The sequence below is a fragment of the Symphalangus syndactylus genome, chromosome 23, assembly GCF_028878055.3.
Source record: "Symphalangus syndactylus isolate Jambi chromosome 23, NHGRI_mSymSyn1-v2.1_pri, whole genome shotgun sequence".
Lineage (NCBI taxonomy): Eukaryota > Metazoa > Chordata > Mammalia > Primates > Hylobatidae > Symphalangus > Symphalangus syndactylus.
This window is the reverse complement of record NC_072445.2, coordinates 60,389,127-60,415,881: the sequence shown is the minus strand read 5'-3', so window position 1 is coordinate 60,415,881 and position 26,755 is coordinate 60,389,127. Positions and strand designations below refer to the sequence as shown.

Below are 26,755 nucleotides of genomic sequence, written 5' to 3'. Positions count from 1 at the left end.
CTATGTGGAGATCTGAGCCATTTTCCATTGTAAGGGTCCTTCTGGTTGATGTGTATATGTTGTGGTTTTTGCCTTTTTTTTTTTTTTTGGCAGAGGTGCGAGGGACATTTTGAGATTGTTACAATTCATTGTAGTGATTGAGGGATTATGATTAGGATTCTGTAAAGTAACTAGTCCAGGCCAGGTGCAGTGGCTCACGCCTATAATCCCAGCAATTTGGGAGGCCAAGCCAGGTGGATCACCTGAAGTCAGGAGTTCAAGACCAGCCTGGCCAACATGCTGATACCTATCTCTACTAAAAATACAAAAATTAGCCAGGCGTGGTGGCACGTGCCTGTAATCCCAGCTACTCGGGAGGCTGAAGGAGGAGAATCACTTCAACCTTAGGAGGCGGAGGTTGCAGTTAGCCAAGATCCTGCCACTGCACTCCAGTCTGGGCGACAGAGTGAGACTCCATCTCAAAAATAAAAATTAAAAAAATAAATTAACTAGTCCAGAAAAACATCTCACAGCTGAAGTGGTCTCATGGGAAGGGAAAACAGCACTGCCCAATAGGAATGCTACAATGGAAGCCATTGATCTAAAATCAAATTTTAGGTTTTCCAGGAGCCACATTAAAAGAAGTAAAAAGAAGCAGATGATATGAATTTAAAGAATGTATTTTATGCCGGGTGTGGTGGCTCACGCCTGTAATCCCAGCACTTTGGGGAGCCAAGGTGGGTGGATCACTTGAGGTCAGGAATTTGAGACCAGCCTGGCCAACATGGTGAAACCCCAACTCAACTAAAAATACAAAAAACTAGCCAGGTGTGCTAGCTTGTGCCTGTAATCCCAGCTACTCGGGAGGCTGAAGCAGGAGAATCGCTTCAGCGATTTAGGAGAACTGGGAGGCAGAGGTTGTGGTGAGTCAAGATCATGCCACTGTACTCCAGCCTGGGCGACAGAGCAAGACTCCGTCTCAAAAAAAAAAAGAATGTATTTTATTTAACTCAGTTTGAAATATCACTTTTACATGTGGCCTGTGGCTGCGACCACAGGCAGGGGAGGTGGACCACGCATCCTCATTGCTGGTGCAGTGGTCAGGCTCTGCTGCCCTAGCGGCACCGAGACGTTGGCCGTCCTCATGTCGCAGAGTCTCCACCTCTGCTGGTTTTGCTTCGCCTGCTTCTTTTACTTTATTTGAAATTCTTGCCTGTGCTTCAGCGCTTCCCCTGGTTTATGGGCTCCTCCACCCTGTGGGTTCTACTTCCTATGTCTTCCCATGGTATCTGCCAGATTCCATGCTGCTCTTTTTTTTTTCTTTTTTTTTTTTTAAGATGGAGTCTCACTCTGTCGCCCAGGCTGGAGTGCAGTGGTGTGATCTTGGCTCACTGCAACCTCTGCCTCCTGGATTCAAGCAATTCTCCTGTCTCAGCCTCCTAAGTAACAGGGATTACAGGTGCGTGACACCACGCTTGGCTAATTTTTGCATTTTTAGTAGAGACGGGGTTTCACCATGTTGGCCAGGCTAGTCTTCTGACTTCAGGTGATCCACCTGCCTTGGCCTCCCAAAATGCTGGGATTACAGGCATAAGCCACTGCGCCCGGCCCATGCTGCTCTCCTGACAGCAAGTGCTCTCTGTGTCCCATTCAGATGTCCCCAGAGAGCCCTGCCTTGGGTCATGCAGCCATTGTATTATACAATGAGGATCCCCGTTCTCATTCCACCCCACCTCTCAGGCTGCGTCTGACCTCTTGCGGACAGCTGCCCTTTATGTAGCCCCAAGTTGTCCCATCAACTGTAACCAGGGTGGCAGGGTCATGTGGTTTAAAAAAGCAAAGGTTGGGTAACACAGAGACCGTGTCTCTACAAAAAAAATCAAAAAATAGTCAGGCATGGTGGCATGCACCTGTAGTCTCAGCTGCTGGAGAGGCAGAGGCAGGAGGATTGCTTGAGCCCAGGAGTTCAAGGGTACAGTGAGCTGCAATAGCACCACTACACTCAGACCAGGCAACAGAGTGAGACTCTGTCTCAAAAAGTGGGTAAATAAATAAGCAAGCAAAACAAAACATGGGGCCAAGCACAGTGGCTCGCGCCTGTAATCCCAGCTCTTTGGGAAGCTGAGGTGGGTGGATCACCTGAGGTCAGAATTTCGAGGCCAGCCTGGCCAACATGATGAAACCCTGTCTCTACTAAAAATGCAAAAATTAACCGGGTGTGGTGGTGCATGCCTGTAATCACAGCTACTCAGGAGGCTGAGGCAGGAGAATCACTTTAACCTGGGAGGCGGAGGTTGCAATGAGCGGAGATCTCGCCACTGCACTCCAGCCTGGGTGACAGAGTGAGACTCCATCTCAAAAGCAAAAACAGACAAAAACATGGTCCATCCAGCAGGTCCTCTGGAGGTCTCTCAGAGGATAAGACTCTCTGCATGGCCTGTTCAGGTGAAGGTGCCCATGAGGAGAACAGTGTTACAGAAAGGGAGTTCACGTATGGCTTTAAAGATGTCCAAGAAGCCTCACTAGCTGTTCTGAAATTAGGGCTTCCTGCCCTCCCTTTTTCCTCTCCCCACTTCCGTCTTTTACCCTTAATCTGGTCCACAACAAGATGGCATGCCTTTTAGTTTCTTGTCTGATTCAGCTGTGGATGATTTCCATTTATAAGCCCAAGATGCAAGTTCATCCACCTCCCACTTTCCTCCTGAGTTATTATTGATCCTCTGGGTTGGATGGCTCTGCCTGTGATAGGGACATTCAGTGAGTTTATTCCATTGGTCATGTGTGCCTTGGATTTTACACATTTCAAAACTGACCAGTGATTTCTGTTTCACTTGCTGCAAAGGAATGTTTTGAATATAACTCCATGGGAGTTTGTTTCAAACTCACATTAAAATAGGAATGAATGCAAAAACAGCCTTTCCTGGGAGCAGACTTTGTGGGTGGTGGGAGGAAGCAGGAGTGCCAAGGTGTCCAAAGGGGAAGGAATAGAGAAAGGAAGATACCTGGTGGGTGATTGAGGGCCGGGAAGACAGACTCTCGCTGCTTCCAATTTATTTTTCCCCTGGAACCAGCCTGCGGACCAGCCCTGTTGATATTCCATGGCAGGCATCTTCCCCTGAACCCTAAATGTGGGTGGCTCATTGTATTTCTGTTTGCTGTAGAGTCCATACTGGCCTTACTCTTTGTCACTGTTTGAGGCTGGTATATCCCGTCAGTCCCTCTATATGTAAAAATGCAATGCTGAGGTTCTAGGTGCCAAGACCTTGAGAGATGCAACTTTGGGAGCAGTGAAGGGCAGATCTGAATCAAGGTGGTCTTGGTAACTCATCCTTGAGCCCCAGGGATGTGGCTGGGATCTTACTGCATGCAGAGGGAATTGATATTCCCCAAACCAATCGTGCACACAGCGCTTCTGAGATGCTGGGTGAATGGACAGACTTGAAGGGGAGGAAAATTTGGGGATTTTTACTATTAGCTCTGCTTAAGCAATCTCTTTTTTATATCTGCCAGAAATATCGATTTTTGTCAACTTCTTCTTTTTTTTTGAGACAGAGTCTTGCTCTGTCGCCTAGGCTGGAGTGCAGTGGCACGATCTCGGCTCACTGCAAGCTCCGCCTCCCGGGTTCAGGCCATTCTCCTGCCTCAGCCTTCCAAGTAGCTGGGACTACAGGCGCCTGCCACCACGCCCAGCTAATTTTTTGTATATTTGAGACGGGGTTTCACCATGTTGGCCAGGATGATGATGTCTTGACCTCGTGATCCACCCGCCTCGGCCTCCAAAAGTACTGGGATTACAGACGTGAGCCACCGCGCCCAGCCTCTTGTCAACTTCTAGAAAAGGAAAGAAGAGAGTTGGGACTCCTGTGAGTTCTCTTTTTTTTTTTTTTTTTTGAGATGGAGTCTCGCTCTGTCACCCAGGCTGGAGTAGAGTGGCGCGATCTCGGCTCACTGCAACCTCCGTTTCCTGGGTTCAAGTAATTCTCCTGCCTCAGCCTCCCGAGTAGCTGGGACGACAACCTCTGCTTCCTGGGTTCAAGTGATTCTACTACCTCAGCCTCCCGAGTAGCTGGGACTACAGGCGCCTGCCACCAGGCCCGGCTAATTTTTGCCTCTTTAGTAGAGACGGGGTTTCACCATGTTGGCCAGACTGATCTCGAACTCCTGACCTGGTGATCCGCCCACCTCAGCCTCCCAAAGTGCTGGGATTACAGGTGTGAGCCACCACTCTCGGCCACCTGTGAGTTCTTCTCAGGGAAACACAGTTTCTTAGGAAGGTGGTAAACGGCCTGACAGACTTCATTTTTTAAATAGGCAGATTATCAAGAAAACAATGACATTAGTTTTGTCACTTCCCTAGAAGAAGAAAGGAAGAGTTTAATCTGCAAGTGATCTTATCTTTGCTAACCATTGTCTTCCCTCTTCACTGATCACTGAGTTTGTTCTTCGGGCCTTCTGTGGCTCACACTCTATCCTTACTTTCTTCTTCCTCCTTCCCAGCTAAGTTAGACTACAGATGCTCTTCGACTTACAGTGGGGTTACATCCCAAGAAACTCATTGCAAGTGGAAAATACCATAAATCAAAAATGCATTTAATGGCCACGTGGGGTGGCTCACGCCTGTAATCCCAGCACTTTAGAGTGCCTTGGGAGGCCAAGGCAGGTGGATCACTAGAGGTCAGGAGTTTGAGACTATCCTGGCCAACATGGTGAAACCCCGTCTCTACTAAAAATACAAAAATTAGCCAGGCATGGTGGTGGGCGCCTGTAATCCCAGCTACTTGGGAGGCTGAGGCAAGGGAATTGCTTGAACCCAGGAGGTGGAGGTTGCAGTGAGCCGAGATCGTGCCAGTGCACTCCAACCTGGGCAAGAGGGAGATTCTGTCACAAAAAAACCAGACCAAACCAAACCAAACCAAAACAAAAAGAAAATGAAAGAAAAGAAAATGCATTTAATGTACCTAATCTACCAAACATCCTAGCTTAGCCTAGCCTCCCTTAAACATGCTCAGAACGCTTACATTGTTAGCCTACCATTGGGCAAAATCATCTTATACAAAGCCTATTTTATAATAAAGTGGTGTCTATGTCATGTGATTTCTTGAATACAGTACACTATAGAGTACAGTATCAGTTGTTTACCCTCATGATCTCGTAGCTGACTGGGAGCTGGGGTGGCCTGTCGCTGCCAGCATCATGAGAGAGTATCCTACCACACCTTGTTAACCTGGGAAAAGACCAACACTCAAAAGTCAAAATATGGTTTCTACTTAAATGCCCATTGCTTTCGCACATCATAAGGTAAAAAAATTATAAGTTGAGGCCGGGCGTGGTGGCTCACGCATGTAATCCTAGCACTTTGGGCAGCTGAGGCGGGCAGATCACCTGAGGTCAGCAGTTCTAGACCAGCCTGGCCAACATGGTGAAACCCCATCTCTACTAAAAAGGCAAAAATTAGCCAGGTGTGGTGGTGCACGCCTGTAATCGCAGCTACTCGGGAGTCTGAGGCAGGAGAATCGCTTGAACCTGGGATGCAGAGGTTGCAGTGAGCTGAGATCGCACTATTGCACTCCAGCCTGGGTGACAAGAGCAAGACTCCATCTCAAAAAAAAAAAAAATATATATATATATATATGTATGTATAAGTTGAACTTGTATAAGTCAGGGACCGTCTGTATTCTTTGCTTAATTCATAGCCATGACATCTTAAATATAAACCCTGATAGATCTCATGGCATGTATGTTTTGTTATAGAATAACAGGCTTAGTTCCTGAAAGTCATAAAGTGACACAGCACAACTGAGGACTGCTAATGATTTTGACATTTTTTTGAAATTTTGACATTTTTATAAAAAGATTGTAATTTCCCCAGATCAGAAATTGCCCCAATATGTAGTTTAATTGATTTATATGCATTTTATGTATCCATATATATTACCATCAAAAATGGCTTGCATAATAATGATAATGTATATGAATAGTTTTGCTTTGCCAATTACACCATCTTCTGGGATCTCAGAGGAATAACCAGAGACGTGACCTTGTTTTAATATTCTGTTGCTCCTTTAGGTAGCAATTTCCTTTTTAAAACCAAAAAATAGTGTTTCTTCCTATGGGGACCTATCTTAATTTTATACTGAGAAAGCTAAAAGTAGATTGATGAGAAAGAAAAAATAAGGGTTGGGCCCAGCTGGAGTATAGTCAGATGACATCAATTAGAATGCATTTAAGGTTTAAGTGGATTGGTGAATGGGTTGGAAAAACAGTCTAAAGATTTGTTTACTGTCTATTAGAGTTAGAGGGTAGCTCACACTCACTGGTGGGGTTTAGAAACAAACAGGCCTGAGTTTAAAGCCTATCTCTACAGCTCACCATCTGTTTTTTTTTTTTTGAGACAGACTTTCGCCCTTGTTGCCCAGGCTGGAGTGCAATGGCACGATCTCAGCCCACTGCAACCTCCGCCTCCCGGATTCAAGTGATTCTCCTGCCTCAGCCTCCTGAGTTGCACTACCACACCTGGCTAATTTTGCATTTTTAGCAGAGACGGGGTTTCTCCATGTTGGTCAGGCTGGTCTCGAACTCCTGACCTCAGGTGATCCTCCCACCTCAGCCTCCCAAAGTGCTGCAATTACAGGCGTGAGCCGCTGCTCCTGGCCCCGCCATCTCTTTAACTTTGGGCAAATGCCTCATTTCACTGAGCCTGATTCTTCATCTGTATCCCGGGGGTAAAATACCTCTTTGTAGGACTGTTTGAAGGATTAGAAAGTATACATACTATACCTGGCACATCATAGAAACTCATTAAATGTAGAGAGAGAGAAAACAGATGAACTTCTCAGGTGTTGATTTTTGAGGTTTTAATGTTACGATTCTAAAAATTCTATGTGCAACTAAAACAAAAAACAAAACCCTCTAACATTTGGTTTTGAAAGCATAAGGTCTAATTGTTTGTTAGAAATCAGGTATGTGAGGCCGGGTGTGATGGCTCAACACTGGCAGGCCAAGGCAGGAGGATCAGAGGATTGCTTGAGACCGGTCTGGGCAACATAGTGAAATTCCATCTCTACAAAAAATACAAAAGTTAACCAGGCTTGGAGGCGCATGGCAGTAGTCCCAGCTACTTGGGAGGCTGAAGCAGGAGGATTGCTTGAGCACAGGAGGTCGAGGGTGCAATGAGGGTGGTCATGACATTGCACTCCAGTCTTGGTGACAGAGTGAGACCCCATCTCAAAGAAAAAAAAAAGAAACAAAAAGAAAGGAAGGGAAAGAAGGAAGGAAGGAAAAGGAAGAAAGTAAAGGAAGGAAGGAAGAGGAAGGAAGAGAGGGAGGGAGGGAGAGAGGGAGGGAGGGAGGAATAAATTAGGTATGTGGCTGAAGAGGTTCCCTCGGGTATAGTTCTTCTTAGCAATGTCACCTGTCTGTAGACTTGTACCAGGAAGCAGCATTCTGTGACTAAAACCTCCTGCCTCACCAGGCTTCTCACTTTAGACTGGTCTGAAGCCAAATGGCCTCCACAACCTGTTCATGCTGTCTTCTTGTTCTGGAATACTCTTTATCTTTGCTGCTCGTTCTCATCTGTTCTCTTCAAGATCCAGTTGAAAAGTCACGGCCTCAGCTGCTTTACACTCCTGCAGAAGCTGCTCCCCTGCTCCCACTTTATCCACACTCCTCTTGCAGCGCCTCCTCCATTGCATCTTAACAATTTGTGTAGATCTCAGTCCCCTCTTTGCCCGTGCCCTGCCCACCCCCAACCACCAACACACCAAATGTGAGCATGCAACCGAATGATTGGCCCAGGACCTAGACTTTTATCCAGCTTCATCACTGAGCGGGCTTCCAATATCACTTTGCATGAGGAACGGAGAAATGGAAGAGAAATGGTCTGCATGTCTAATAAAATGTTCTCTACAAGTGGAGAAAAGTCCCCTTCAGCATTACAGGAAGTTTACTTCCTGATTTTTCAATTCTAGCTCAGCTTTTAAGCAGTCCACGGGGTGGGATTCCTAAATCTAAACCCCAACTCCCCCATCACTTCCACCAACTTTTTCAAAGGACAAACATCCTTTGCTGCCACCTATGCTAAATCCATTAAAAAACACTTTTGGGAGTGTGGTCTGCCTTTGGGAGTTCTTAGTCATCTGATTGCTAGGGTCAGTATCAATTACCCTTCATCCATTTTAAGGACTGAATTTGTATATTGTCTTTGTTTTCTTTCAATTTTTAAGTTCAGGGGTACGCGTGCAGGATGTGCAGGTTTGTTACATAGGTAAACGTGTGCCACAGTGGTTTACCGCACAGATCATCCCATCACCTACGTATTAAGCCCAGCGTCTCTATTAGCTCTTCTTCCTGATGCTTTCCCTCCCCCAACGCCCCCCACCGGCCCCAGTATGTGTTGTTCCCCTGCATGTGTCCATAAGTTCTCATCAATCAGCTCCCACGTATGAGAACATGCGGTGTTTGGGTTTTCTGTTTCTGCATTTGTTTGCTGAGAATAATGGCTTCCAACTGCATCCACGTCCCTGCAAAGGACATGATCTCGTTCCTTTTTATGGCTGCATAATATTCTATGGCGTATATATACCACATTTTCTTTATCCAGTCTATCATTGATGGGCATTTAGGTTGATTTCATGCCTTTGCTATTGTGAATAGTGCTGCAATGAACATATGCGTGCATGTATCTTTATGATAGAATGATTTATATTCCTTTGGGTCTATGGGATTGCTGGGTCAAATTCCTATATGTTTTCGTTCAGGTCTAGAAAAGTAAAATCATTAATTAAGGGAATTTAGCAGAGTTATTTTGGCCCTGAGAGGCTGTGATTTAAAATATTCAGAAAATGTAGTTGAAGTAGTTGATTTGGCTCCAGCTTGAATTCCCTATGTAATTGCAGGGAATTCAAGGGACTCTGAATTCAATTCAGGGAATTCAAACAGACCTCTTTGCCTTTGAGCCAGTTTTCCCCTAGGCTTTTCTTGGCCCGAAAAAATCCTGGTTATCTTTGAGGACCCAGTTGAGTTGGTCTTGCTCCTAAATCATTGACAAGCCCCTACCCTCAGGCAGAGCAGTTTGTCCTTTGTGCTCCAAATACTTTTTGTTGTCACTTCAGTTAGGGTTTGCGGTTTAATCATCTATTGCTGCTGCCGGAAAGCAGTCTTGGAGGGCAGAGAGCTTTATATTTTTGCGAGCCTCAACCGACACAAAGCTTGGCGTCAGATTGAATTCAAATTCACCTTGTGTTGCCAGTATGAAATAAATTGTGTTGTTGCTTTCATAGAAATCCAGCAGTTTTCTGCTAATGAGACCTGCAATGTAAAATTTAAAAAGAAAAAAGAAAAAATATCCAACAGGTTTCTACCATCCAAGTCACTGATAGAATGTACAACAGATCGGACAGAGTTACAGCTGTTTCCTGCCCCAGTTTTAGGCACCATAAAGCCTTTCTAGAAGCCTTGCCAATCATCATCATCCTGTAAGTTTTTACAATGCTAAGCACTAAACTAATTGCCTTTCCCCCACTTAAAGGTAACAGGTTTATTGAGGTATAATTTACATACTGTGAAATTTATGACATATAATTTACATACCATAAAACTCACCCACTTTAAGTACAATGTAATGATTTTTAGTGCCTTTACGGTTATGCAACCATGATCCCAGGCTAATGTAGAATGATTTTATTACTACACAAAGAAACCTCATGACCACTTCCCATTTCCACACCCAACCTCTACTTTTCTGGCTCTATGGATTTGCCTTTTCTGGACATTTCATATTAACAGAATCATACAATATGTGTTCTTTCATGCATAGCTCCTTTTACTTATTGCCATGTTTTTGACGTTCATCCATGTTATAGCGTGAATCAGTACTTCACTTTTTATAGGAATGGATGCTGTTCCATTGTATGGATACACCACGCTTATTTTTTCATCCATTGATGGACATTTGGGTTGTTTCTACTTTTGGCTTGTGTGAAGAATGCTGCTGTGAACATTCCTGAACAAGTCACTATGGGGACACATGTTTTCATTTCTCCTGGGTAGATACCAAGAGTGAAACTGCTGGTCCCTATGTTAATTCTTTTTTTTTTCTTTTTTTTTTTTTCAATTTTGAGACGGAGTTTCACTCTTGTTGCCCAGGCTGGAGTGCAATGGCATGATCTCGGCTCACTGCAACCTCCACCTCCCAGGTTCAAGCGATTCTCCTACCTCAGCCTCCCAAGTAGCTGGGATTACAGGCATGCACCACCACACCCGGCTAATTTTTGTATTTTTAGTAGAGACAGGGTTTCACCATGTTGGCTAGGCTGGTCTCAAACTCCTGACCTCAAGTGATCCACCAGCCTCAGCCTCCCAAAGTGCTGGGATTACAGGAGTGAGCCACCACGCCCGGCCCTTTTTTTTAAATTGAGACAGAGTCTCGCTCTGTCACCCAGGCTGAAGTGCGATGGCTCCATCTCGGCTCACTGCAACCTCTGCAATTCTTGTGCCTCAGCCTCCCAAGTAGCTGGGACTACAGGAGCGCACCACCACACTCAGCTAACTTGTTTGTATTTTTAGTAGAGACGGGGTTTCGCCATGTTGTTCAGGTTGGTCTCAAACTCCTTACCTCAAATGATCCACCCGCCTCGGCCTCCCAAAGTTCTGGGATTACAGGCGTGAACCGCTGTGCCCGGCCCCCAATGTTAATTCCGTGTTTAACATTTTGAGGAACTGCCAAACTTGTTTCCAATGGGTTGCAACATCTTGCATGCCCACCATCAGTGTATGAGGGTTCCAATTTTTCATATCCTTGCTAATACTTGTTATTGTCTGTCTTTTTTAGTTTAGCCCTTCTAGTGAGTGTGAAGTGGTATCCTCGTATAGTTCTGATTAGCATGTCCCTAATTAACAATGATATTGGACATCATGTACTTGTTGGCCTTTGATATATCTTCTTAGAAGAGGACTAAGTGCCCTTTGGACGTTATTTCTTTGAATTAAGATTGTTGCAATCACTGAGGACACTGGGATATGGAGTTTGTATTACTTGCCCAAGGACACCCAGCTAGTAAGTGTCAGTGTCAAGATGATTACATTTGAATTTAAAATGGGGTCGATTAGGAGATGAAATTGTCTGACATTGAATTAAGGACATACTATATGGACAAAATGTTAGTTTAGGTCTGTAACTCCTAAATCCTGTGACCAAGAAAATAGCTGAGACTCATTTAAAAAATAAATAAATGGGCAAGGCCCGGTGGCTCACGCCTGTAATCCCAGAACTTTGGGAGGCTGAGGTGGGCAGATCACCTGAGGTCAGGAGTTTGAGACCAGCCTGGCCAATATGGCAAAACCCCGTCTAGTAAAAATACAAAAATTAGCTGGGCATGGTGGTGTGCACCTGTAATCCAGCTACTTGGGAGGCTGAGACAGGAGAATTACATCAACCCAGGAGGCGGAGGTTGCAGTGAGCCAAGATCACGTCACTGCATTCCAGCCTGGGCGACAGCAAGACTCCATCTCAAAAAGTAAAATAGGCAACGTGGTGGCTCATACCTGTAATCCCAGCACTTTGGGAGGCCGAGGCGGGTGGATCACGAGGTCAGGAGTTCAAGACCAGTCTGGTCAACTTGGTGAAACCCCATCTCTACTAAAAATGCAAAAATATTAGCTGGGCATGGTGGCAGGTGCCTATAATCCCAGCCACTCGGGAGGCTGAGACAGAGAATTGCTTGAACCCAGGAGGCGGAGGTTGCAGTGAGCCGAGATCACCACACTGCACTCCAACTTGGGTGACAGAGCGAGACTCCATCTCAAAAATAAATACATAAAATAAAATAAAATAAAATATTAAATAAATAAATAAATGGGGCCGGGCATGGTGGCTCATAATCGCAGCATTTTGGGAGGTGGAGGCGGGAAGATCACCTGAGGTCAGGAGTTCGAGACCAGCCTGGCCAACATGGTGAAACCCCATCTCCACTAAAAATACAAAAAATTAGCTGGGCGTGGTGGCAGGCGCCTGTAATCCCAGCTAGTCGGGAGGCTGAGGCAGGAGAATCACTGGAAACCAGGAGGCAGAGGTTGCAGTGAGCTGAGATTGTGCCACTGCACCCCGGCCTTGGCAACAGAGCAAAAATTCACTCTCAAATAAATAAATAAATGAGATGGTCAGAGAGCTGCTGGGAAAATAAATAAATAAAGCAATTTAATTTAATCCTAATATGTAGTTACTGTGATTAGATTCCTTTTCTGCAATTTTATGTAAACCATCATTCCTCTTTTTAAGAATCAAGTGAGTACAGCTCCCTCCTTTCTAATAAAACTGTATCCTCTCTTTCTAGTCTATGTCCTTTTCCTCCCAGCTCTTGCACGGTGAGCTGAAGGGTTCGGCTGAAGTCCTAGTTGGTGCTTTTTGCTTTTACTTTTTTGGCTTTTTCCATTTTGCAAGAGCTGCCCCTTGGCTGTGATCTCCATTTTTGTGGGTGCTCATTGGTCTGCGCTATCAACATTTGACCACCTAGAAACTTAGGAGTTTTGTTTAAATCCACATCAAGCCAGCTGACTTCAAACTTCCTTAGTGATTTTTGCTGCTTTAAATACTGCCTTTTGTGTTCCTGAGCTTGACAAATTTAGGACAGTGTCTGACAGGGTTTCATGTTCTTTTGTTTTTACCTCGAAGGATTCATAACTGTGTCTCTTTCTAGTTTTCTCCTTATTAGGAATAAAGTGAACTTCAAATTCCTATGATCGTTGCAATCCTAACCTCCTTCGTGCCTTGGTGAAAAATCATAACAGTTTTCATGAAGGGTAAATCAGTCACCCTTGTAGAATTTTCCATTCAAATCCTGAGCCACGCGAAGCTGTTTTTAGCTGCTTTCCCGAGTTTAGTCCTGGTCTGGGAGACTCAAGTGTCTTCAGCTTCGTGAATCAGGCAAAAGCCAGCAGTGGAGTAGGGTGTAAGGCTTCCTTGCTTTTCAGCTCCCAAGCAACACAAGGGATGGTTAAGATGGCAGGGTAAATGAAATTAAAGAAAAGGCAAGGTTAAGGAATAAAATCAGTTACAATGATAGGTCACCGTTGACAAGATGTGGGGCCTGACAGTAGAAACCTGGAGTTGTTCCAAAGGTCGCAGGGTCTAGTTCCAAGGGCAGCTAGAAACGATTTGATCTTTTCTCAGTGTGTGTTTTTAGCTTCTTAAACTGATTCCTGTAACGGCAGCCTCTTTTGCTGTTCTTTATGCCTCACTGCTGAGCTTCCCTGCCATGTCTGTGCATGCTGACGTGCTGGGAATGGGTTACAGATCGGCTACACGTTGATGTCAGCAGCATATACGGCAGGCAAAACCCAGGACAGTTGAAGCCTTTTGGCCAGATACCTCTGGCTGAAAGCAGCTGTGTCCATTTTACCTACAGGTGTCAGATAAATGCAGTTGACCAGTGAACAATGTGGGGGTTAGGCCCACTGAACCCTCGTGTAGCCAAAAACCTATGTATAGCTTTTGACTCCCCCAAAACTCAACTACTAAAAACCTACTGTTGGCCAGGCAGGGTGGCTGATGCCTGTAATTCCAGCACTTTGGGAAGCTGAGGTGGGCAGATCATGAGGTCAGGAGTTTGAGACCAGCCTGTCCAATATGGTGAAACCCCATCTCTACTATAATATACAAAAATTGGCCGGGCGTGGTGGTGGGTGTCTGTAGTCCCAGCTACTCGGGAGGCTGAGGCAGGAGAATTGCTTGAACCCAAGAGGCAGAAGTTGCAGTGAGCCGAGATCACGCCACTGCACTCCACCCTGGGCGACAGAGTGAGACTCCATCTCAAACAAAACAAAACAAAACAAAACAAAACAAAACAAAACAAACCCTACTGTTGACCGGAAGCTTTACCAGTAACAATTATATACTGTGTTATTACAATAAAGTAAGGAATGGTAAATAAATGTTTGCCATGGGTCAATTTTAACTGTTTTCTATATGTGTCATGGTGTGAAAATCGTTGAAAAACACTTCCTTAATGAATAATGCATCCCACATTTCAAAATATCAGAAAGGCAGTATCCATTTGGTCATAAAAGTCAGGGAAGAGTCATTATCTGTTAATAGAGCGTCGATCTTTAGGTGGAATCACATTTTAATAAATATCCTATGTTAATTTTATCGAGTCAGACAATTTCTATCAATCAGACAACCTAGGCAGCTCTAACACTAGCACTGTTTTGTTGATGGGAATGTAAGTGTTTTCTAAAGAGGAAATTCTGTAGAACCAATGTTTCCTCAGAGAGAGAGCAGAGAGACTAACACTGATGCTTTATTTGGTTAACTCATCTGAACTTCACAGAAAACCTCTGAGGAATGTGGTTATTATCTCTAATTTGCAGATGAGGAAGCTGAGGCTCCAAAAGGTAAAATTACCTCATCTAAGTGTGTTTAACCCCTAACTCATGATCATTCTAATCTACGTACTGCTTCTCTGAATTTCCTGTAAGTTATGCAACTTATTTAATGAAAATATTGGCCGGGCGCAGTGGCTCACGCCTGTAATCCCAGCACTTTGGGAGACCGAGGTGGGCAGATCCCCTGAGGTCAGGAGTTTGAGACCAGCCTGGCCAATATTGTGAAACCCTGTCTCTATTAAAAATACAAAAAAATTAACCAGGCGTGGTGGCAGGTGCCTGTAATCCCAGCTATTCAGGAGGCTGAGGCAGGAGAATCGTTTGAACCCAGGGGGCAGAAGTTGCAGTGAGCCAAGATCGCGCCATTGTACTCTAGCCTGGGTGACAGGGTGAGACTCTGTTTTAAAAAAAAAAAAGAAAATATTACTCTTTGAAGATCTATAAAATGTTTAAAGATCTCAGTGAGTTTTCAACCTTTTATTTTATTTATTATTTATATTTTAAAACTGATTTTTATGAAAGCAGTATATCCTTATTTTAAAAATGTAAACAGTACACAAAAGATTAAGAAAAATAAAACATGTCCATACTTCTTCATTCTTCTCTGTATTACATCTTTTTCCAGAGATAATCAACACTAATAATATGTTGGTAATCTATGGCACGCTCATCCATGTATAAAAATATACTTTACGGAATCATTATACTTTTTTTCTTTTATGGTTCATGAGTTTATGTCCTACCTTAAGAAATTTTTGCCATCCAGAGATCACAAAGATTTCCTTCAACCTTTTATTTTAAACTAATTCAAACTTACTATACTTAACAAGAATAGTACAAAGAGCTCCCGTATACCTTTTATCCATATTTCCCAACCCATAATATTTTGTACACTTGCCTAATCATATCTCCTCTCTCTCTTATTCATATATTTTTCTTAAACTATTTGCAAATTATCCCTTAATATTTCAAAGCATATTTCCTAGCAACAAAGACACCCACCCCCACATAACCACAGTACAACTATCAAGTGATAAGTAGCATTACTATTTAATCCACAGACCCTATTCCAGTATGCATGGTTATACTCATCATGTCCTTCATGAATCTGGGATCTGATCAAGAATTTTGAGCTAAACTTGGCCATCATATCTCTTTAGTCCCTTCCAGTTTGGAACAATTTCTCAGTCTGCCTTTGTCTTCCAAGATCTTCTCATTTTTGAAGAGTGCAGCTCTGATGATTTCTCATGATTAAATTTAGGTTATACCTTTTGGGCAAAGATATGGCAGAAATAATGCTGTAGAGCTTTATAATGACGATGACTTTTTATCACTTGGCTAAGATAGTGCCTGCCACATTTCTCCAGTGAAGAGCTAGGAAGTGTTTTTATTTATTACTAAGTAGATATCCTATTTATCAAACAATCACTCTCCAGTTTTGCCATTCATTGGATCTTGCCTGACTCAGTTTTTACTGTGATTGTTACCAAGTCATGATTTTTAAATAAAATTCATCCTTCTTCCATGTTTATTAGTTGACATTCAACTGTAAGGTAGAGCCATCCCTTCTCCTGTGTGTTGGCTTATTTATTTATATCTCTAGGGACTTAGATTTATATTTATTCAATGGGTTATAATCCATTATTCTTTTTACTTACTTTACTGCTCAAATTGTCCCAGACTTGGCTAGTGAAAGCCTGTTCAAGCTGGCTTGTGTGTTCTTTCTTTTGTTTGTTTGTTTTTGTTTTTTGGAGACGGAGTCTTGCTCTGTCGCCCAGGCTGGAGTGCAGTGGCGTGATCTCGGCTCACTGCAAGCTCCGCCTCCCGGGTTCACGCCATTCTCCTGCCTCAGCCTCTCCGAGTAGCTGGGACTACAGGCGCCCACCACCACGCCCGGCTAATTTTTTGTATTTTTAGTAGAGACGGGATTTCACCGTGGTCTCGATCTCCTGACCTCGTGATCCGCCCGCCTCGGCCTCCCAAAGTGCTGGGATTACAAGCGTGAGACACCGCGCCCGGCCGTGTGTTCTTTCAACAAGTCCCAGTGATTCTTTTTGGCACAGGAGATGTTCCAAGCTAATCCTGCACTTAACCTGCCCCGGTCTTGCAATCAGCCATTCTCTCCAAGAAGGAAGCCCTGGTTCTATTGAATAGAGAATGGTATTTAGAGATCAAAATCTGGGAGGCTGAAACAGGACGATCACTTGAGCCCAGGAGTTTGAGGCTGCAATGCGCTAAGATCTTGCCACTGCACTCCATGCACTCCAGCCTGGGCAACAGAATGAGACCCTATCTCTAAAAAAAATTAAAAGTAAATAAATGAAAGTGAACACCACGGTTCTCCTTATGTCTCAGGATTTTTCCATGAAGCAGATCTGGGCCCTGACACCAAGATATTCCTGGGCCTCCCAGAAAGGGCACTACAAAAGGATGCTACAACAAGAGCAAGAGCTTGGGAGCAAAGCCGTTTACATTCAGTTCTTGGGTCAGCCATTGCTACCGAGTGACTAGGGGCAAACACCAGTGATCTTCCGAGTCTAGCACCTAATGCCAGCTATCAGCGTCATCACTCATACTTTCCTGGTACCCTCTTATTACCATCCACTCCACTTGCCAAGGCAGCCCCCTCCCACTCCTGGAATAATCTAGATATATAAAATCTTGTTTTTGTACTTCATGTAAGTGGAAATATACAGTATGTATTATTTTTTCTATCTGGCTTGCGTTTGTTCAACATTATGATTGTGAGATTCACCTTTTTTGTTGCAGGCAGTTGTATTTCATTCATTCTCATTGCTGCATAGAGAGAAGAACCCATATTTGAAGACTTTTTTTTTTTTTTGAGTCGAAGTCTCGCTCTGTTGCCCAGACTGGAGTGCAGTGGCGTGATCTCAGTTCACTGCAACCTCCACCTCCTGGGTTCAAGCAATTCTCTGCCTCAGCCTCCCAAGTAGCTGGAATTACAGGCGCATGCCACCACGCCTGGCTAATTTTTGTATTTTTAGGACAGACGGGGTTTCACCATGTTGGACAGGCTGGTCTTGAACTCCTGACCTCGTGATCCACACGCCTTGGCCTCCTAAACTGCTGGGATTGCAGATGTGTGCCACCGCCCCCAGCGTGAAGACATTTTTGGTTGTCAGAGGTCGAGGGAGGGAAGCAAAAGCTGCTACTGGCATTAGTGGGTAGAGGCTAGGGGTACCCCTCAACATCCTACAATGCACGGGGCAGCACATCCTACAACACACAGCCCTCACAACACGGCATTTTTCAGTCCAAAATACCAATAGTGCCATGGCTGAGAAACCCTGCTATATAGTAACTGTTGGTGGGCATTTCAGTAGTCCCCAGTTTGGCTCTATTATGAATATGGCTGCAGCGAATCTTGACTTAGATATCTTTTGATGAACATACTTCATTTCTGTTGAGTAAATACTGGAGAATGGAATTTTGGGTCATAGGATATAGGTATGCTCAACTTTAGTAGACATTGTATTGTTGGTTTTCAGAGTTGTCATACCAATTCACACTTCTCCATCAGGGCATGAGGGTTCCCGTTGCTCCATATCTTCGTGAATTAAATTGGTATTTTCTGCCTTACTTCCTTTTTCTCTCAATCTCTCTCTCTCTCTCTTTTTTTTTTTTTTTTTTTTTTGAGACAGGGTCTCGGTCTGTCACCCAGGCTGGAGTGCAGTGGCCCAATCCGGGCTCACTGCAACATCCGCCTCCCCAGCTCAAGTGATTCTCCTGCCTCAGTCTCCCCAGTAGCTCTCTGTCTCTTTTTTAATCCCTTTCCTACATCCTCTTCAAATTCAGCTTATGACTGCTACTCAATGCAGCAGTGTTTATTGTTAAATAATTCTGTTCTGTATTTTGTAAAATATGGATTGTGCCCAGATGTGGTTGCTGTGTAGAGTAATTAGAGATGGTATTTGGGAGATGACTTGTAACCAGGGTTTCTCTCATTTAAAGAAAAGCACCAGGTGTTTGCATATTCATTTTCTCCCACTACTACCACCAATTAGTTTTCCACAGTAAATTTTGCTCTAGTGGTTAGATTATCCATCATTTGAGTTCATGTTTACTAAGTATTTCCAAACTGTTTACCCCAATTTTGTTTGTTTGTTTGAGACGGAGTTTTGCTCTTGTTGCCTAGGCTAGGGTGCAACGGCACAATCTGGGCTCACTGCAACCTCTGCCTACTGGGTTCAAGCAATTCTTCTGTCTCAGCCTCCCGAGTATCTGGGATTACAGGTGCCCACCACCATGCCTAGCTAATTTTTATATTTTTAGTAGAGATGGGGTTTCGCCATGTTAGCCAGGCTGGTCTTGAACTCCTGACCTCAGGTGATCCACCCGCCTTGGCCTCCCAAAGTGCTGGGATTATAGGCATGAGCCACCGAGTCCAGCCTAACATTTTTTTTTCTTACAATATATTTGTTATAGGGAAAGTAGAGATAGGGTCATTAAGAAAAAAAAAAAAATCAAGTAATTTTGTTCTGGTCCCTTGATTCCCAAACTTCGGTCCTACGATGAGTAGTTTCAGCTTTATCTGGGACCAAAATACAAATTATTATTATTATTATTGAGACAGGGTCTTGCTTTGTCACTCAGGCTAGAGTGCGGTGGCACCATCATGGCTTACTGCAGTCTTGACCTGCCAAATTAAAGTGATCTTCCCACCTCAGCCACCCAAGTACGTGGCATGCACCACTGTGCCTGGCTAACTTTTAAATTTTTTTGTAAAGACCAGGTCTCACTATTTTGCTCAAGCTGGTCCCAAACTCCTGGGATCAAGTAATCCTCTCCCTCGGCCTCCCGAAAGTGCTGGGATTATAGGAGTGAGCCACCACACTTGTCAGAAATGTAAATTATTAGACTCACCTGGAACCTACTGAACTCTTAGGGCAAGGGCCCTGTAACCTGTATTTCTACAGCTCCTCCAGGTGATGAGATGTAAAAGTAAAGTTTGCAAACCACTAATCAGTACTGTCCTTATCCTCAAGCTACAGACACACCCAATTTGGCTGATAGTTGTGGAAACCAATGTTTTGGTAATACAGTTAATGAGTCAGTCACCCTCCTAGTGTTAAACAATTTCCACAAGTAAATTCAGTGGTAAGTCTTGGTCTTGTCTTGAGATGTTCATTGGCCATGACCTATTTTTGGCAACTTAGTTTTCATTTTCCAAGGCCCCAAATGTCAGGATTTTCATATTTCCAATTGTTAGATGTATGCAAAAGCCACATGTGCCTTAACATTTGCCTATTTAAATACTTTGTATACTGTCTTTTGCAAGTATTTGCTTGGCATCATTCAGCATCCAGGAAGTGTTTCCATCATAACTTTGCTGCATCAAAATCAGGTGCAGATTACACCAGCTCACACAGAGATGGCAAGACCACCTCTGGACTTGCCGCCTGGGTCTTTAAAATTCTGCATGTTAAACTTCTTTCCCCACCTCTGAGATGATAATTTACTTTTTATTTTTTTATTTTTATTATTGATTATTATTTTTAATTTTTTTTTTTTGAGATGGAGTCTTGCTCTGTCGCCCAGGCTGGAGTGCAATGGCGCCATTTCTGCTCACAGCAACCTTTGCTTCCCCGATTCAAGTAATTCTCTGCCTCAGCCTCCCGAGTAGCTGCCTCCCGAGTAGCTGGTACTACCAGCGCCCACCACTATGCCTGACTAACTTTTGTATTTTTAGTAGAGACAGAGTTTCACCATCTTGGCCAGGCTGGTCTTGAACTCCTGACCTCGTGATCCACCCGCCTTGGCCTCCCAAAGTGCTGGGATTACAGGCATGAGCCACTGCACCTGGCTATTTTTTAATTTTTATTTTTTATTTATTCATCTTTTGAGATGCAGTTTTGCTCTTGTCACCCAGGCTGGAGTGCAGTGGCGCCACCTCGGCTGACTGCAACCTCTGTCTTCCAGGTTCAAGCGATTCTCCTGCCTCAGCCTCCCACGTAGCTGGGATTACAGGTGCCTGCCACCACGCCCAGCTAATTTTTGTATTTTTAGTAGAGATGTGGGTGCCACCATGTTGGCCAGGCTGGTCTCGAACTCCTGACCTCAGGTTATCCACCCGTCTTGGCCTCCCAAAGTGCTGGGATTACAGGCGTGAGCTACTGCACCTGGCCTGAGATGAGAATTTAAAATAATGCTTTGGGTTCTGTGATCTAGACAACAAATTTCTTTTGTTGCTAATTAGATGAAAGGTATAGAAAGTAAAATGATTGGGCCCCCGGAGAAGCAAGATTTTCCCCAGGGAATCCAGTTGGAGAATGTCTTTGTTATGGGAGGATTGTTGTTTTAGTTAAAGATGTGCTTTGGAAATGTCTTCTTTCTTCATGTTAGTATCATGATCATTATCGTGTTAAAAAAAAAAAAAACATTTACAAACCACCTGGCCACCCAGAGCAGAATTACCGTCAGCACTCTGTTTCCCCAGGTCCTGAATCCCTGAATTCAACCAACCTCAGCACTGTTTCCCCAGGTCCTGAATCCTTGGATTCAACCAACCTCAGCACTCTGTTTCCCCAGATCTTGAATCCTTGGATTCGACCTTGGGCGGGGAAAAAGAATGGTTGCTTCTGTACTGAATATGTACAGGTTTTTTTTTTTTTCTTGGCATTATTCCCTAAGGAATACAGCATAACAACTGTTTACATAGCATTTATATTGTATTCGGTATTATAAGTAATTTAGAGATGATTTAAAGTACAGGCTGTGCATAGGTTATATGCAAATACTACATCATGTTATATCAGGGACTTAACGCATCTGTGGACTTCGGTATCCTCAGAGGTCCTGGAATTCATCCCTGGAACAGAGACGACTGTACTTAATAGGCTGTCCAAAATGAATTGGACTGCCAGCATTCTCTACTTTTCCATGTATTACTCTTAGGTCAGGAGAAAAAACAAATCCCGGTATTTTGTAATTAAGAATGAATCCCTGAGTCATTTGACTTTCTTCAATAACAAAGCAAACCATATAAAAATACCCTTCCAAGGAAAGCCATCAGGGAGTCTCAGAATGGGTACTATTTCACCCCATTTACCTAACTTTTTCTGCCAATGCAGCTGAGCCTCTCAACGCGACTTTAACAAACTCTCTCTGAGCCAGTCTTCTCAGTGCCATCTTTGCTTTCATTTAACTTTACATGTCTAGAGTTGCTGCTCAAACTTGTGTCCCCTCAAGTCCTTTCCCAACTAAAGGATGGTGGTTAATTGACAATAGACAAACAAGTCTCAGAACAATTATGAGGGTGTAATGAAGTGTGCATTCGTACATACAATTAAATAGAGGAAAGATGCATGAGGGAATGTGTGCACAATCCTCCTCCAGCTGGCACGCCTTGCCTGGAGGTGCTCCCCCACCGGAAGCCTGTTGTGTGCTCCTCTGGCGAGGAGATGAAGTCCCAGATTTTTAGTGCATTATGCAAGGTCTTTTCCACCTCTCTCACTGGTTGACTTAGCCTGGCATGTGGCAAACTCTCAGTGTCGTCTGCCTCCAACGCAGTTTTCCCCAGGTCTTTCGTACCTTGGCCTTCAGATGGGAAGCCAAGAGGTGCTGAGCACATGGAGGAGGGCAATCCTTTCCCCCTTTGATTATTATTTTTTTAATTCATTGAGATTCTAAGTCCTCTGTCATTTCAAAGAAAGGATACTCTCTTCATTTTGGAGCTATGTTCTACATATCATCCTAAGTGGAAAAAAATCATTAAATAGGCCGGGCACAGTGGCTCACGACGGTAATCCCAGTACTTTGGGAGGCCAAGGTGGGTGGATCGCTTGAGCCCAAGAGTTCAAGACCAGCTTGGCCAACATGGCAAAATCCCATCTGTTCTAAAAATACGAAAATTAGCTGGGCGTGGTGGCACATGCCTGTAATCCCAGCTACTTGTGAGGCTGAGTCAGGAGGATTGCTTGAGCCCAGGAGGTCAAGGCTGCAGTGAGACGTGATGGCGCCACTGCACTCCAGCCTGGGTGACAGAGTCACACACTGCCTCAAAGGAAAAAAAAACAAACATACCTCAAATAATGTCTGCAAAATAAAAGACAATGAATGGAGTATGGAGAAAGCCTCTAAGATGGCCCCAGGGGAGTGTTAACATGTCTAGCCTGATTAATTGGCTAGTTTGGGAATAATTCTTTTTTTTTTTTTTTTTTTTTTGAGACGGAGTCTCGCTCTGTCGCCCAGGCTGGAGTGCAGTGGTGCAATCTCGGCTCACTGCAAGCTCCGCCTCCAGGGTTCCCGCCATTCTCCTGCCTCAGCCTCTCCAAGTAGCTGGGACTAGAGGCGCCTGCCACCACGCCCGGCTAATTTTTTGTATTTTTTAGTAGAGACGGGGTTTCACCGTGGTCTCGATCTCCTGACCTCATGATCCACCCGCCTCATCCTCCCAAAGTGCTGGGATTACAAGCGTGAGCCACCGTTCCCGGCCTTAGTTTGGGAATAATTCTATCCAAAGTGAGTGACAAGGCATGGCTGGCTAGTGTCAACTTTGTCCTCAGCTATAGTTAAAGGCAGGCTGGGAGGGCTGACTTGTTCAGTCTCAGTAGCAAAAAAGTGCATGGTGACTGGATAAGCACGTTGTACAGCCTATTAGAAAAGAAAGGTAACAAGAATCTTCCTCTAATGCAATAAGTGATTTTTTTTTAAAGTTCTCCTGTCAAGATTTTTTAATACCAGAATCTGAGAGTGGAGAAAATTGGCCCAAGGACAGACAAAAGAGCTGGGAGGAAAATAGACTATATTTTTCAACACACAAACAACGCCATTTGAAGTACTGGATTGAGTACGGAAGTATTATGAACATTCCTAATTTGGTTAGTGTCTATATTTCTTAATATAGTAATGCTATTAATGTCTGTCTCCTAAGTTTGTATAAATCCAAACCCCCATGTTATTGGCCAGTTGGAAACAATAATGTGAACAGACTCTGTTGCCCAAATTAAGTTATGTGCACTGAATGCTTTGTCAAACTGTAACTATTTTAATATTCATTCTAAGCCACAAGTCTTTGCCAAACAAGATACTAGATTACTCTCTTTTGTTTAGGAGTAGAATGCACAATAACCTAATATTTAAAAGTATTATTCAGAAGAAGGAAAGCTTGGGATTGAAATGTTCTTTATCATAAATTTTAGATCATTCTCTTTGCTCGATTCCATAGAAGACACTAAGAATTAGATTGAACTGCTTTCCCATTGTATTGTTTTCTACTTGACCTAAAAATCCAGGGGTGGGTTATATAGAGAGTTTATTTGGGAGACTTTGGTAAGGGAGAGAGAAAAATCATGTACAAGCTGGAAACTCATGAAAAATGTAAACAATGAGAGCTAGAAGAATGGAAGCGACAGTGTGCTCACGAAATGATGTGTCATTCGGTCGGAGTTCAGGGTGCCCTGAATCCCAGTAGGGTAGCACTGGCTTTTCTGCCCATTGTGAAGGCAAGGAATCCGCGTGTTGTCCTATCGATTCAATTCATGGCAGGGTAGAGACTTTCCAAATGGAAGAAAATGTGCATTAAAGGATATTCTTTCTTCATGGGGTGGGGTAGCGAACGTGTTGGGGTTGAGGCACAGGGTTGTTTAGGTCGGTTAAATAGTGAGGGGAAATGAGCAGGCAGTCAGTGGTTAAGTTGGTGTTTTGCAAGCCATTTTAAGAGGATACCAAATAAAATGCATTAGTCTACATTTCATTAAAAATTAGTTGGTGGGAAAGTGGAAAGTTGAAGACAAGAACCTTCCAAGTAAAACAGGTTGATACTCCTTGGCCAGAACACCACTATATTTACAAGTAGGGGATAAAAACACCCACTTCCTAGGTGGTCCATAAGCTTAACTGGGCAGGCATATGACACTTCCAAGCATTCGATCCCGTTCTCTGTAGGGGGGGGAGGGGGTTAAAGCCTGAATGCCCACCAAATCCCCTGTCTGAGCATCATTTGTGACCAAGATTCAAATTATTTCCCATGAAGCTCTAAGGTCTCATATAACTCAGTGGATGTAGCTCACGACTTCTTCTTTTGACCCCAATATTCTAAGACGGACACCACAGCCGAAGCTGTAAGTGAGAGGAGAGGGGTTCGTTTCAGAGTCAGGAGCCCAAGGCGCCCCAGCAATTTCAGACCCCCTGGGACAGGAACTCCCCCTCCAGTAAGCTCTTGTTTTGAAAAACAGTGGGGTGGGGCCAAAAAAGCATTACAATGGAGCTGGGGTGGATGAGGCTTTCTTTTATTTGAGATGTCACTTGTGTCAGGTTTCATGAAACAGCGCATTGGAAAACAGAAGCTATTTTCTATCCCGTGGGTTGCGCTGGAAGAGCCGAGAGGACAGGCTGTGGATCTTTGCCACGAACAACAAGAGAGGGCAAGTCCAGCCGCCTGCTAGGGGACTAGCAGGAAGCGGCACGCCTGCCAGAGCTCATCACTTCAACTCTGGCTTTCACTGCGCTCGTTCCCTGAATGGCAGTAACCAGGGGGCGGGGGTGGCATGGGAAATGAAAGGCAAGAGATGCGGGAAACTAAATCTGCCGGGGGAAAGAGAGTTACCGGAGTTTTAGCAAAACAGCTAGCAGATGCAAACGGGGAGGCAGAGGGAGGAGGGAAGGCTGGGCTTCAGCAACCTGCCACGGGGATTTAAACAAAGGAGGTTTGAGAGAGGCGGGATCTGGCTGTAATATCGGCACGGGGACAGAGACAGCAGCTGGACTCTCGGGATGAAACGGAATCAATTTCCAGCGTCTCCAACAGGGCAGGAGTGACTGGAGTATGTTCCAAAATAAGAACTCAGAGAAACGAGTGAGTTTGGAAAAAAGACTTACAGATTTTGACGGTCTCTGACATTTCACCCTTCTTTGAGGCATGCCTTTATCAATGCGTTACCTCTTCATAATTTCTGTCTCTAGTGTAATTATTTTTATCGTCTTCTCTGTGTTCAATTTTGGGGGAGATCAAAGCTTTCAAAGGCTAAATATCTCAAACCCTTTGATGCTGACTCAAGTTTGCACATCTTTTATCAATGGAAAAACACGTTTCCTGTGGAAAAACAAACTAATGATCCATGAGAAGTCTTCTTGCAAGGAATACTTGACCCAGAGCCACTACATCACAGCCCCTTTATCTAAAGAAGAAGCTGACTTTCCCTTGGCATATATAATGGTCATCCATCATCACTTTGACACCTTTGCAAGGCTCTTCAGGGCTATTTACATGCCCCAAAATATCTACTGTCTTCACGTGGATGAAAAAGCAACAACTGAATTTAAAGATGCGGTAGAGCAACTATTAAGCTGCTTCCCAAACGCTTTTCTGGCTTCCAAGATGGAACCAGTTGTCTATGGAGGGATCTCCAGGCTCCAAGCTGACCTGAACTGCATCAAAGATCTTTCTGCCTTGGAGGTCTCGTGGAAGTACGTTATCAACACCTGTGGGCAAGACTTCCCCCTGAAAACCAACAAGGAAATAGTTCAGTATCTGAAAGGATTTAAAGGTAAAAATATCACCCCAGGGGTGCTGCCCCCAGCTCATGCAATTGGACGGACTAAGTATGTCCACCAAGAGCACCTGGGCAAAGAGCTTTCCTATGTGATAAGAACAACAGCGCTGAAACCACCTCCCCCCCATAATCTCACGATTTACTTTGGCTCTGCCTATGTGGCTCTATCAAGAGAGTTTGCCAACTTTGTTCTGCATGACCCACGGGCTGTTGATTTGCTCCAGTGGTCCAAGGACACTTTCAGTCCTGATGAGCATTTCTGGGTGACACTCAATAGGATTCCAGGTACGTACAATTCCATATTTCACGCAAAACAAATGTGTCGTATTTGAAAGGGCTTTAAAATAACCAGCCGCTTTTTATTAGGAAGTAGAAGATGAAAACTGGAACATATATAGTTCTCACCCTAGTCCTTTCTAAATGCAGAAAGATGTTCTTTTTTTTTTTTTTTTGAGACAGGATCTCACTCTGTGGCCCAGGCTGGAGTGCAGGGGCACCATCATGGCTCACTGAACCCTGGACCTCCTGGGCTCCAGTAATCCTCCCACCTCAGTCTCCTGAGTAGCTGGGACTACAGGTGCACAACCACCATGCTGGGCTAATTTAAAAAAAACATTTTGTGCAGACAGGGTCTCGCTGTGTTGCCCAGGCTGGTCTCCAACTCCACAGCTCAAGCTATCCTCCCCACCTTGGCCTCCCAAAGTGCTGGGATCATAGGCATGAGCCACCATGCCTGGCCCAGAATGATGTTCATTATGTGATAATTCACATGTTCTAGCACTACTAAGTAATACCTTTCCATGGTATCACTTGGTGGTCCATCAAGTTCTTTTTCACACATCATCTTATTATATCTTTACCACGTAGCTATTAGTCCACACTGG

The 26,755-nt window shown here is 44.2% G+C and overlaps 1 protein-coding gene across 10 annotated transcripts in view; it reads left to right on the top strand.

The window, feature by feature from the left end:
- GCNT2 (glucosaminyl (N-acetyl) transferase 2 (I blood group)) overlaps positions 1–26,755 on the top strand; it is a 117,283-nt gene that overhangs the window by 11,999 nt on the left and 78,529 nt on the right. The window contains exon 1 of one of the 10 annotated variants that reach the window (XM_063632400.1): positions 24,141–26,156. The exons of 8 other annotated variants lie outside the window; for them this stretch is intronic. In XM_063632400.1, coding sequence (XP_063488470.1) covers positions 25,238–26,156 — 919 coding nt within the window. In that variant the 5' untranslated portion in view covers positions 24,141–25,237. Of the gene's footprint in view, positions 1–24,140; positions 26,157–26,755 lie in introns of those variants that run through there. One more of the 10 variants, XM_055263358.2, reaches the window with a different exon arrangement.